This window comes from Oncorhynchus tshawytscha, linkage group LG08 (genome assembly GCF_018296145.1).
Source record: "Oncorhynchus tshawytscha isolate Ot180627B linkage group LG08, Otsh_v2.0, whole genome shotgun sequence".
Taxonomy (NCBI): domain Eukaryota; kingdom Metazoa; phylum Chordata; class Actinopteri; order Salmoniformes; family Salmonidae; genus Oncorhynchus; species Oncorhynchus tshawytscha.
Window position 1 is genome coordinate 73,445,963 of NC_056436.1, and position 14,414 is coordinate 73,460,376.

Consider the following 14,414-nt stretch of genomic DNA (forward strand, 5'->3'; position numbering starts at 1 on the left):
GGTTTTGTGGGTAGTAATTTTCTGTGTTGTGTTTCTGCACCTGACAGGACTGTTTCGGTTTTTGTTCATCCTCTTTGTTATTTTTGTTATTTAGTGTTCAGTTGAAATAAAAGTATAAACACGTACCACGCTGCGCTTTGGTCCGATGATTCCTCATCTTCCGACGATGAATATCGTTACAGCAGCAAGATTTGTAACTTGTTACCACAAGAAAATGGCAACCAGTGAACTCAAACACTACTGTAAATACAACCCATATTTATGTTTATTTATTTTCCCTTTTGAGACAGAGAGACAGAATCAGAGAGAGAGAGAGACAGAGAGAGAGAGTGCACAGTCAATATGAGACAGAGAGAGAGAGAGAGAGAGACAGAGAGAGAGGTCACAGTCAATATGAGAGAGAGAGACAGAGAGAGAGAGAGAGACAGAGACAGAGAGAGGCCACAGTCAATATGAGAGAGAGAGAGAGCGAAGGAGAGAGAGAGAGAGAGAGGCAAAGACCGAGACACAATAGAGAACATATTAAGAGAACATAGTATTTTGGTGTTTGTAATACGTGTAGTCATTGTTCACACCTTTCTCTCCAACGAAGGGCAGGGACCAGGTGAAGACATCCATGAAGTTGGGCAGCCAGTAGGGATGAGGGGAACAGTTGAACTGGCGGATGTTCATCACGTTGTTCTCATACTTCAGAACCGCCGCTGTGAGAGAGCGAGAGTGGGCAGGCCTGTTACACACTCATAGCCTACTGGTGTGTGTGTGTGTGTGTGAGTGTGCGCGCGTGTGTCTCTGACCTTTGTTGTTGTAGACGTCCAGGTAGTTAGGTGCTGAGAAGATGGTGATGAGGGAGGGGAAGCCTGTAGTCTGACTCTTTCTATACATTCGGTATCTAAACAGGGACACAGTCAGGGAATCCAGATTAGGATTAGGGTTAGGATTCCATAGATTGTGGTTGAACATTAACGGGTGTAGGGTTAAATATATGGTTGTTGTGTGGTTAAGGTTAGACTTGACTATGGACAACTGCGTTTAGAAATGGAATGATTTGATTATGAAACCTGACGCTGCAAACACTTAACCCACATCCCCACCCCCAAACACTTAACCCACACCCCCCCAAACACTTAACCCCCATCCCCACCCCCAAACACATAACCCAGACCCCAGCCCCGAAACACATAAACCACACCCCAGCCCCGAAACACATTACCCACATCCCCAGCCCCGAAACACATAACCCACATCCCCAGCCCTGAAACACATAACCCACACCCCAGCCCCGAAACACATAACCCACATCCCCAGCCCCGAAACACATAACCCACACCCCAGCCCCGAAACACATAACCCACATCCCAGCCCCGGATCAACACACACTGTGGGGGACAGGTGAATGTTTTCAAACATAATACATTAAGTTAGAGTTTACTGTCACTATGTCACTCACCATATGAAGAATAACACATTGTTTTGTCAATAACCACAGAAAAAGTAGGGCTCCTCTTACCCAGAATCTTGTGCTTCATGTGCTCTGATGACTGACAACAAGTTGTTGGTCTGTAGAAACTCGCACACTGCAGGGTAACTGGAGAGAGACAGATTTAATTCTGAACAACCCTGCATTATATCAGACTAGGACAGTAGGCCTACTCTGAAACAGTTTACATTGAATGACCACCAGGGGTCATCATTGAGCCCAAAATGAACAGCATAACCAGCTCTAGTAGGAGGGCAGTGTATGTTCCTCTCAGTAGACTAGTGTAGGCTCCATATTGTATAGCACCATATTATGACAACAGTCTCAACTATCCATCACTCCAATCCTCTGGTCTCTCATTTTATTAATCTCTTTTTTCTCCCTCACTCCCCATCTCTCTCAAACTCTTTTTTCCTCACTGTGTCTTAATATCAATCTCCAATCTAGCAATAGTAACCAGTAGTCATGGAAACAGAACGGTGCAGTCTCCCTAGGGATTGTGGGATGTTTTTTGTTTTTTAATATTTTTATACAAATTTTACAAAATGTACATTAATGTATGTACAAAGACTTTACCATATCCCAAGCCCTCCCTCCACCCACCTTGATTCCCTCCAAACCACTCACCCCAACCCACCCCAATCACCCCATATACCGAACCCACACCCTCCCTCAGTTCGGTCCTAGAAAACAACAATTGTGCAGAGACTTCACAACAAATAAACACACAAGATACAGGGGGGAAAAATCATTAGTCTCACATACAAACAACTCAACACACAAGATACAGGGGGGGAAACCATTAGTCTCACATAGAAACAACTCAACACACAAGATACAGGGGGGGAAACCATTAGTCTCACATAGAAACAACTCAACACACAAGATACAGGAGGGGAAACCATTAGTCTCACATACAAACAACTCAACACACAAGATACAGGGGGAAACCATTAGTCTCACATAGAAACAACTCAACACACAAGATACAGGGGGAAACCATTAGTCTCACATACAAACAACTCAACACACAAGATACAGGAGGGGAAACCATTAGTCTCACATAGAAACAACTCAACACACAAGATACAGGAGGGGAAACCATTAGTCTCACATACAAACAACTCAACACACAAGATACAGGGGGAAACCATTAGTCTCACATAGAAACAACTCAACACACAAGATACAGGGGGAAACCATTAGTCTCACATACAAACAACTCAACACACAAGATACAGGAGGGGAAACCATTAGTCTCACATAGAAACAACTCAACACACAAGATACAGGGGGAAACCATTAGTCTCACATAGAAACAACTCAACACACAAGATACAGGAGGGGAAACCATTAGTCTCACATAGAAACAACTCAACACACAAGATACAGGGGGAAACCATTAGTCTCACATAGAAACAACTCAACACACAAGATACAGGGGGAAACCATTAGTCTCACATACAAACAACTCAACACACAAGATACAGGAGGGGAAATCATTATACTCACATAGAAACAACTCAACACACAAGATACAGGGGGAAATCATTATACTCACATAGAAACAACTCAACACACAAGATACAGGGGGAAACCATTAGTCTCACATAGAAACAACTCAACACACAAGATACAGGGGAAAAATCATTAGTCTCACATACAAACAACTCAACACACAAGATACAGGGGGAAAAATCATTAATCTCACATAGAAACAACTCAACACACAAGATACAGGGGGAAACCATTAGTCTCACATAGAAACAACTCAACACACAAGATACAGGGGGAAACCATTAGTCTCACATAGAAACAACTCAACACACAAGATACAGGGGGAAATCATTATACTCACATAGAAACAACTCAACACACAAGATACAGGGGGGGAAATCATTAGTCTCACATAGAAACAACTCAACACACAAGATACAGGAGGGGAAATCATTAGTCTCACATACAAACAACTCAACACACAAGATACAGGGGGGAAACCATTAGTCTCACATAGAAACAACTCAACACACAAGATACAGGAGGGGAAATCATTATACTCACATAGAAACAACTCAACACACAAGATACAGGGGGGAAATCATTATACTCACATAGAAACAACTCAACACACAAGATACAGGGGGGAAACCATTAGTCTCACATAGAAACAACTCAACACACAAGATACAGGGGGAAAAATCATTAGTCTCACATACAAACAACTCAACACACAAGATACAGGGAGGGGAAAAATCATTAGTCTCACATACAAACAACTCAACACACAAGATACAGGAGGGGAAACCATTAGTCTCACATAGAAACAACTCAACACACAAGATACAGGGGGGGAAACCATTAGTCTCACATAGAAACAACTCAACACACAAGATACAGGGGGAAACCATTAGTCTCACATACAAACAACTCAACACACAAGATACAGGGGGAAATCATTAGTCTCACATACAAACAACTCAACACACAAGATACAGGAGGGGAAACCATTAGTCTCACATAGAAACAACTCAACACACAAGATACAGGGGGAAACCATTAGTCTCACATAGAAACAACTCAACACACAAGATACAGGGGGGGAAACCATTAGTCTCACATACAAACAACTCAACACACAAGATACAGGAGGGGAAATCATTATACTCACATAGAAACAACTCAACACACAAGATACAGGGGGGAAATCATTATACTCACATAGAAACAACTCAACACACAAGATACAGGGGGGGAAACCATTAGTCTCACATAGAAACAACTCAACACACAAGATACAGGGGGAAAAATCATTAGTCTCACATACAAACAACTCAACACACAAGATACAGGGGGGAAAAATCATTAATCTCACATAGAAACAACTCAACACACAAGATACAGGGGGAAACCATTAGTCTCACATAGAAACAACTCAACACACAAGATACAGGGGGGGAAACCATTAGTCTCACATAGAAACAACTCAACACACAAGATACAGGGGGGAAATCATTATACTCACATAGAAACAACTCAACACACAAGATACAGGGGGGGAAATCATTAGTCTCACATAGAAACAACTCAACACACAAGATACAGGAGGGGAAATCATTAGTCTCACATACAAACAACTCAACACACAAGATACAGGGGGGAAACCATTAGTCTCACATAGAAACAACTCAACACACAAGATACAGGAGGGGAAATCATTATACTCACATAGAAACAACTCAACACACAAGATACAGGGGGGAAATCATTATACTCACATAGAAACAACTCAACACACAAGATACAGGGGGAAACCATTAGTCTCACATAGAAACAACTCAACACACAAGATACAGGGGAAAAATCATTAGTCTCACATACAAACAACTCAACACACAAGATACAGGGAGGGGAAAAATCATTAGTCTCACATACAAACAACTCAACACACAAGATACAGGGGGGAAATCATTAGTCTCACATACAAACAACTCAACACACAATATACAGGGGGAAAAATCATTAATCTCACATACAAACAACTCAACACACAAGATACAGGGGGAAATCATTAGTCTCACATAGAAACAACTCAACACACAAGATACAGGGGGAAATCATTAGTCTCACATAGAAACAACTCAACACACAAGATACAGGGGGAAAAATCATTAGTCTCACATACAAGCAACTCAACACACAAGATACAGGGGGAAACCATTAGTCTCACATACAAACAACTCAACACACAAGATACAGGGAGGGGAAAAATCATTAGTCTCACATACAAACAACTCAACACACAAGATACAGGGGGAAATCATTAGTCTCACATAGAAACAACTCAACACACAAGATACAGGGGGAAACCATTAGTCTCACATAGAAACAACTCAACACACAAGATACAGGGGGAAAAATCATTAGTCTCACATACAAACAACTCAACACACAAGATACAGGGAGGGGAAAAATCATTAGTCTCACATACAAACAACTCAACACACAAGATACAGGGGGAATCATTAGTCTCACATACAAACAACTCAACACACAAGATACAGGAGGGGAAACCATTAGTCTCACATAGAAACAACTCAACACACAAGATACAGGGGGAAACCATTAGTCTCACATAGAAACAACTCAACACACAAGATACAGGGGGAAACCATTAGTCTCACATACAAACAACTCAACACACAAGATACAGGAGGGGAAATCATTATACTCACATAGAAACAACTCAACACACAAGATACAGGGGGAAATCATTATACTCACATAGAAACAACTCAACACACAAGATACAGGGGGAAACCATTAGTCTCACATAGAAACAACTCAACACACAAGATACAGGGGAAAAATCATTAGTCTCACATACAAACAACTCAACACACAAGATACAGGGGGAAAAATCATTAATCTCACATAGAAACAACTCAACACACAAGATACAGGGGGAAACCATTAGTCTCACATAGAAACAACTCAACACACAAGATACAGGGGGAAACCATTAGTCTCACATAGAAACAACTCAACACACAAGATACAGGGGGAAATCATTATACTCACATAGAAACAACTCAACACACAAGATACAGGGGGAAATCATTAGTCTCACATAGAAACAACTCAACACACAAGATACAGGAGGGAAATCATTAGTCTCACATACAAACAACTCAACACACAAGATACAGGGGGAAACCATTAGTCTCACATAGAAACAACTCAACACACAAGATACAGGAGGGGAAATCATTATACTCACATAGAAACAACTCAACACACAAGATACAGGGGGAAATCATTATACTCACATAGAAACAACTCAACACACAAGATACAGGGGGAAACCATTAGTCTCACATAGAAACAACTCAACACACAAGATACAGGGGAAAAATCATTAGTCTCACATACAAACAACTCAACACACAAGATACAGGGAGGGGAAAAATCATTAGTCTCACATACAAACAACTCAACACACAAGATACAGGGGGGAATCATTAGTCTCACATACAAACAACTCAACACACAATATACAGGGGGAAAAATCATTAATCTCACATACAAACAACTCAACACACAAGATACAGGGGGAAATCATTAGTCTCACATAGAAACAACTCAACACACAAGATACAGGGGGAAATCATTAGTCTCACATAGAAACAACTCAACACACAAGATACAGGGGGAAAAATCATTCGTCTCACATACAAGCAACTCAACACACAAGATACAGGGGGAAACCATTAGTCTCACATACAAACAACTCAACACACAAGATACAGGGAGGGGAAAAATCATTAGTCTCACATACAAACAACTCAACACACAAGATACAGGGGGGGAAATCATTAGTCTCACATAGAAACAACTCAACACACAAGATACAGGAGGGGAAATCATTAGTCTCACATACAAACAACTCAACACACAATATACAGGGGGGAAAAATCATTAATCTCACATACAAACAACTCAACACACAAGATACAGGGGGAAATCATTAGTCTCACATACAAACAACTCAACACACAAGATACAGGGGGAAATCATTAGTCTCACATACAAACAACTCAACACACAATATACAGGGGGAAAAATCATTAATCTCACATACAAACAACTCAACACACAAGATACAGGGGGAAATCATTAGTCTCACATACAAACAACTCAACACACAAGATACAGGGGGAAACCATTAGTCTCACATACAAACAACTCAACACACAAGATACAGGGAGGGGAAAAATCATTAGTCTCACATACAAACAACTCAACACACAAGATACAGGAGGGGAAATCATTAGTCTCACATAGAAACAACTCAACACACAAGATACAGGGGGGGAAATCATTAGTCTCACATACAAACAACTCAACACACAAGATACAGGAGGGGAAATCATTAGTCTCACATACAAACAACTCAACACACAAGATACAGGAGGGGAAATCATTAGTCTCACATACAAACAACTCAACACACAAGATACAGGAGGGGAAATCATTAGTCTCACATACAAACAACTCAACACACAAGATACAGGAGGGGAAACCATTAGTCTCACATAGAAACAACTCAACACACAAGATACAGGGGGGGAAATCATTAGTCTCACATAGAAACAACTCAACACACAAGATACAGGGGGGAAAAATCATTAGTCTCACATACAAGCAACTCAACACACAAGATACAGGGGGGAAACCATTAGTCTCACATACAAACAACTCAACACACAAGATACAGGGAGGGGAAAAATCATTAGTCTCACATACAAACAACTCAACACACAAGATACAGGGGGAAATCATTAGTCTCACATAGAAACAACTCAACACACAATATACAGGGGGAAAAATCATTAATCTCACATACAAACAACTCAACACACAAGATACAGGGGGAAATCATTAGTCTCACATACAAACAACTCAACACACAAGATACAGGGGGAAATCATTAGTCTCACATAGAAACAACTCAACACACAAGATACAGGAGGGGAAATCATTAGTCTCACATACAAACAACTCAACACACAATATACAGGGGGAAAAATCATTAATCTCACATACAAACAACTCAACACACAAGATACAGGGGGAAATCATTAGTCTCACATACAAACAACTCAACACACAAGATACAGGGGGAAATCATTAGTCTCACATACAAACAACTCAACACACAATATACAGGGGGAAAAATCATTAATCTCACATACAAACAACTCAACACACAAGATACAGGGGGAAATCATTAGTCTCACATACAAACAACTCAACACACAAGATACAGGGGGAAACCATTAGTCTCACATACAAACAACTCAACACACAAGATACAGGGAGGGGAAAAATCATTAGTCTCACATACAAACAACTCAACACACAAGATACAGGAGGGGAAATCATTAGTCTCACATAGAAACAACTCAACACACAAGATACAGGGGGAAATCATTAGTCTCACATACAAACAACTCAACACACAAGATACAGGAGGGGAAATCATTAGTCTCACATACAAACAACTCAACACACAAGATACAGGAGGGGAAATCATTAGTCTCACATACAAACAACTCAACACACAAGATACAGGAGGGGAAATCATTAGTCTCACATACAAACAACTCAACACACAAGATACAGGAGGGGAAACCATTAGTCTCACATAGAAACAACTCAACACACAAGATACAGGAGGGGAAATCATTAGTCTCACATAGAAACAACTCAACACACAAGATACAAGGGGGAAAATCATTATACTCACATACAAACAACTCAACACACAAGATACAGATACAAAAAGTGGAGCAACAAAAACAGAAACAAATCATTAAATAAATGATCAGTAAACTTTCGACAAACTTGTTTGGACTGGATAGCATTATATTGATGACTATACCTATGACTGCTGGGAATACCTACTGGGAAACCTTAAAGCAGTGGGATATGGTTTAAGCTGAAATATGTGTGTGTGGTTCTGCAGCTGTTGTACAAATCCCAATTAGTCTTTGGTTGTTGTATCTCTGAAGCAGCTTGTAGTTTACCAGTACAACATGTTTCCATCTCACCTCCAATACGTTGTTCCTCACCGTTCCCCTGTATATCACACCTAAAGACACACCAGATGTGAGTGTGTGTGTATCCGTATTGGTGTCTGTGTGCGTTGTCATGTTAAAACATGTGTTTACCTGTAGAAGTAGGAGCAGCCTCTGACTGTGTTGTGGCCAAAGTACTCTTGCGTCTTCTCGTTGCCAAAGTCTTCGAGTGGGTCGGCCCACAGCAGGTCACACATGGGCCCGAAAGCTGGAGGCTCCTTGAACCTGTCCAACTGGATTACAGAGACAACGACAGCACAACAGATGCATTCGCTGTATAGATACAATATATTCCTATCTACACAAGAGTTAACCAGAACACACACAGAGAGAGAGAGAGAGAGAGAGAGAGAGAGAGAGAGAGAGAGAGAGAGAGAGAGAGAGAGAGAGAGAGAGAGAGAGAAACAGCATGTACTGTACAGGAAGTGGAGTCAAAACAAGGGTTGAATCTCCATGGTAACCAGGGCATTGACAGTGTTTGTGTGTTATAGAAAACATTGACAGTACAGTGGGCGTTGTGTCTGAACCTTTTTGATGTCGTCGAGCGTGTGGATCTCTGGCGAGAGCCCTCCGTGGACACACAGGAACTGCTGATTCATCAGAGCAGCCAGCGGCAAGCAGTCAAACGCATCCATACACGAGTCATACACCTGCTCAGAGTACTTTATCTTACCTGAGGAGGGGGAGGGGAGGGGAGAGAGAGGATGGGGGCGGAGTGAAAGGACGGGGGGGACAGAGAGAGAGAGACGGAGAGAGAAACAGAGAGAGAGAGAGGGAGAGAGAGATAGCGAGAGAGAGGGAGAGAGGGAGAGAGAAAGAAAGAAAATCAAAACACCATAGTGAAGTAGCCAAACTATGCTGTGTATGTGTGTGTACTGTACAGTATGTGTGTGTACTGTACAGTATGTGTGTGTGTGTACTGTACAGTATGTGTGTGTACTGTACAGTATGTGTGTGTGTGTACTGTACAGTATGTGTGGGTACATGTGTACAGTATGTGTGTGTGTGTACTGTACAGTATGTATGTGTGTGTACTGTACAGTATGTGTGTGTGTGTACTGTACAGTATGTGTGTGTGTGTACTGTACAGTATGTGTGTGTGTGTACTGTACAGTATGTGTGGGTACATGTGTACAGTATGTGTGTGTGTGTACTGTACAGTATGTATGTGTGTGTACTGTACAGTATGTGTGTGTGTACTGTACAGTATGTGTGTGTGTGTACTGTACAGTATGTGTGGGTACATGTGTACAGTATGTGTGTGTGTGTACTGTACAGTATGTATGTGTGTGTACTGTACAGTATGTGTGTGTACTGTACAGTATGTGTGTGTGTGTACTGTACAGTATGTGTGGGTACATGTGTACAGTATGTGTGTGTGTGTACTGTACAGTATGTGTGGGTACATGTGTACAGTATGTGTGTGTGTGTACTGTACAGTATGTGTGGGTACATGTGTACAGTATGTGTGTGTACTGTACAGTATGTATGTGTGTGTACTGTACAGTATGTGTGTGTGTGTACTGTACAGTATGTGTGTGTGTGTACTGTACAGTATGTGTGTGTGTGTACTGTACAGTATGTGTGGGTACATGTGTACAGTATGTGTGTGTGTGTACTGTACAGTATGTATGTGTGTGTACTGTACAGTATGTGTGTGTGTACTGTACAGTATGTGTGTGTGTGTACTGTACAGTATGTGTGGGTACATGTGTACAGTATGTGTGTGTGTGTACTGTACAGTATGTATGTGTGTGTACTGTACAGTATGTGTGTGTACTGTACAGTATGTGTGTGTGTGTACTGTACAGTATGTGTGGGTACATGTGTACAGTATGTGTGTGTGTGTACTGTACAGTATGTGTGGGTACATGTGTACAGTATGTGTGTGTGTGTACTGTACAGTATGTGTGGGTACATGTGTACAGTATGTGTGTGTACTGTACAGTATGTGTGTGTGTGTGTACTGTACAGTATGTGTGGGTACATGTGTACAGTATGTGTGTGTACTGTACAGTATGTGTGTGTGTGTACATGTGTACAGTGTGTGTGTGTACTGTATGTGTGTGTATATGGGAACAGTATGTGTGGGTACAGTACGTGTGTGTATATGGGTACAGTATGTGTGTGTACATGTGTACAGTATGTGTGTGTACTGTACAGTATGTGTGTGTACATGTGTACAGTACGTGTGTGTATATGGGTACAGTATATGTGTGTACAGTACGTGTGTGTATATGGGTACAGTATATGTGTGTACAGTACGTGTGTGTACATGTGTACAGTATGTGTGTGTACTGTACAGTATGTGTGTGTACAGTACATGTGTGTATATGGGTACAGTATATGTGTGTACAGTACGTGTGTGTATATGGGTACAGTATGTGTGTGTACAGTATGTGTGTGTATATGGGTACAGTATATGTGTGTACAGTACGTGTGTGTATATGTATATCTGATATGTTTGTCAGAGAGATTATTACTGTAGAGAGGGATCATCAATACCATTTCATCAGCCTCTCTCTCTCTCCCTCTCTCATTCTGCCTCCCTCCCTCTCTCCCTCTCTCTCCCTCTCTTTCTCTCCCTCTCTCCCTCTCTTTCTCTCTCTCTCTCTCTCTCTCTCTCTCTCTCTCTCTCTCTCTCTCTCTCTCTCTCTCTCTCTCTCTCTCTCTCTCTCTCTCTCTCTCTCTCTCTCTCTCTCTCACACACACACAGCAGATGGTAATTGAGGGCGCACACTATTCGCCATAAGCATCAGGGGAAATTAGACTCCTCATCCCCTGGCCAATCACACACAGCAGACTACGTCCCTGGGCCAATCATTAAGGGCCAAATTAATTTCCTTCTAATCACCTGTTCTCTGACGGGGAGAGACAGAGAGGAGGATGGATGAGAGAGATGGAACAACGGAGAAGCTAGGACGCTAGTATTAAGGGAGGGGAGGAAAGGGAGGATACAAGAAGAGAACACACCCACTGGACACACACTGGTTGAATCAAAGTTTCTACTTCATTTCAATGAAATGATGTTGAACCAACGTGGAATACACTCTTAGAAAAAAAAGTGCTGTCTAGAACCTAACATTGTTGGGGCTCCCGAGTGGCGCAGCAGTCTAAAGTACTGCATCTCAGTGCTAGAGGCGTCACTACAGATCCTGGTTCATTTCCAGGCTGTATCACAAACAGCTGTGGTTGGGAGTCCCATAGGGCGGGGCACAACAGCCCAGCGTCATCCGGGTTAGGGTTTGACCGGGGTAGGCTGTCATTGTAAATAAGAATTTGTTCTTAACTGACTTGCATAGTTAAATAAAGGTTAAATAAAACAATCAAAAATGTCCCCATAGTAGAACCCTTTAGGTTCCAGGAAGAACCCTTTTGGGTTCCATGAAAAACCCTCTCCACAGAGGGTTCTACATGGAACCTAAAAGGGTTCTACCTAAAACCAAAAAGGGTTCTAACTGGAACCAAAAAGGTATCTCCTATGGGGATAGTCAAATACTTTGAATTGAAGTATGTGCTCAGTGGGCAAATACTCACATTCAGTTTTGAAAGTGAAATATTCTGTCAGGTGTCTACATTCATGGTTTCCCCGTAGAAGAAATAACGTCTTCGGGTAGAGGATTTTCAACGACCACAGATACAACACACACTGAGAGAGGAGAGAGAGGACACAGAAAGATTTGTTAGTAACAGTACGGCTCAGAGGAAAAAATGACCAGTTAGCTACTCACTTGATGTCAGGCTTAAAGTCCTAGATTCAAAGCTACCTGGTTAAACACTTCCTAGTATGCAGAAAGTAGTGTGCCTCTACGAAAGTATGCAGTAGCTAGTGTGCACTAGATAGTGTGCCCCTAGGAAATATGCAGTAGGTATTGTGTCCCTAGGTAGTATGTACTAGATAGTGTGGACTAGGTAGTGTGCACTAGATAGTGTGGACTAGACAGTGTGCACTAGGTACTGTAGTGTGCCCTCACCTCAATACTGAAGTAACCCCGGTCCACGTAGTCCCCTAGGAAGAGGTAGCGTGTCGTCGCGGGGGAACCGCCCACCTCAAACAGCTTCATCAGGTCAAAGAACTGACCATGGATGTCTCCACACACTGAAACAACAACGTTACTCTCATAGAAGTGGACATAATAGACTAACATACAACCTCAAACACAAGAGTGTTAAACACACAACCTCAGTTCTACATAATCACATTCCTATTACTTTAGTTTCATCTAGTCTTACAATAGATGCCAACCTGAGTATAATACTTTAGTTTCATCTAGTCTTACAATAGATGCCAACCTGAGTATAATACTTTAGTTTCATCTAGTCTTACAATAGATGCCAACCTGAGTATAATACTTTAGTTTCATCTAGTCGTACAATAGATTACAACCTGAGTATAATACTTTAGTTTCATCTAGTCTTACAATAGATGCCAACCTGAGTATAATACTTTAGTTTCATCTAGTCTTACAATAGATGCCAACCTGAGTATAATACTTTAGTTTCATCTAGTCTTACAATAGATGCCAACCTGAGTATAATACTTTAGTTTCATCTAGTCTTACAATAGATGCCAACCTGAGTATAATACTTTAGTTTCATCTAGTCTTACAATAGATGCCAACCTGAGTATAATACTTTAGTTTCATCTAGTCGTACAATAGATTACAACCTGAGTATAATACTTTAGTTTCATCTAGTCTTACAATAGATGCCAACCTGAGTATAATACTTTAGTTTCATCTAGTCTTACAATAGATGCCAACCTGAGTATAATACTTTAGTTTCATCTAGTCTTACAATAGATGCCAACCTGAGTATAATACTTTAGTTTCATCTAGTCTTACAATAGATGCCAACCTGAGTATAATACTTTAGTTTCATCTAGTCTTACAATAGATGCCAACCTGAGTATAATACTTTAGTTTCATCTAGTCGTACAATAGATTACAACCTGAGTATAATACTTTAGTTTCATCTAGTCTTACAATAGATGCCAACCTGAGTATAATACTTTAGTTTCATCTAGTCTTACAATAGATGCCAACCTGAGTATAATACTTTAGTTTCATCTAGTCTTACAATAGATGCCAACCTGAGTATAATACTTTAGTTTCATCTAGTCGTACAATAGATTACAACCTGAGTATAATACTTTAGTTTCATCTAGTCTTACAATAGATGCCAACCTGAGTATAATACTTTAGTTTCATCTAGTCTTACAATAGATGCCAACCTGAGTATAATACTTTAGTTTCATCTAGTCTTACAATAGATGCCAACCTGAGTATAATACTTTAGTT

At 41.0% G+C, this 14,414-nt stretch overlaps 1 protein-coding gene across 5 annotated transcripts in view; it reads right to left on the reverse strand.

The window, feature by feature from the left end:
- The window catches only part of LOC112257024 (serine/threonine-protein phosphatase 2B catalytic subunit alpha isoform-like), a 66,098-nt gene that overhangs the window by 22,272 nt on the left and 29,412 nt on the right, over positions 1-14,414 (reverse strand). For 3 of the 5 annotated variants that reach the window (XM_042325931.1, XM_042325929.1, XM_042325930.1), the window contains exons 3-10: positions 13,089-13,213; positions 12,652-12,763; positions 9,642-9,787; positions 9,208-9,347; positions 1,508-1,585; positions 795-889; positions 576-701; positions 127-240 (exon numbers count right to left, since the gene is read on the reverse strand). In XM_042325931.1, coding sequence (XP_042181865.1) covers positions 127-240; positions 576-701; positions 795-889; positions 1,508-1,585; positions 9,208-9,347; positions 9,642-9,787; positions 12,652-12,763; positions 13,089-13,213 — 936 coding nt within the window. The remainder of the gene's footprint in view (positions 1-126; positions 241-575; positions 702-794; positions 890-1,507; positions 1,586-9,207; positions 9,348-9,641; positions 9,788-12,651; positions 12,764-13,088; positions 13,214-14,414) is intronic. The other 2 variants (XM_042325933.1, XM_042325932.1) reach the window with 1 other exon arrangement.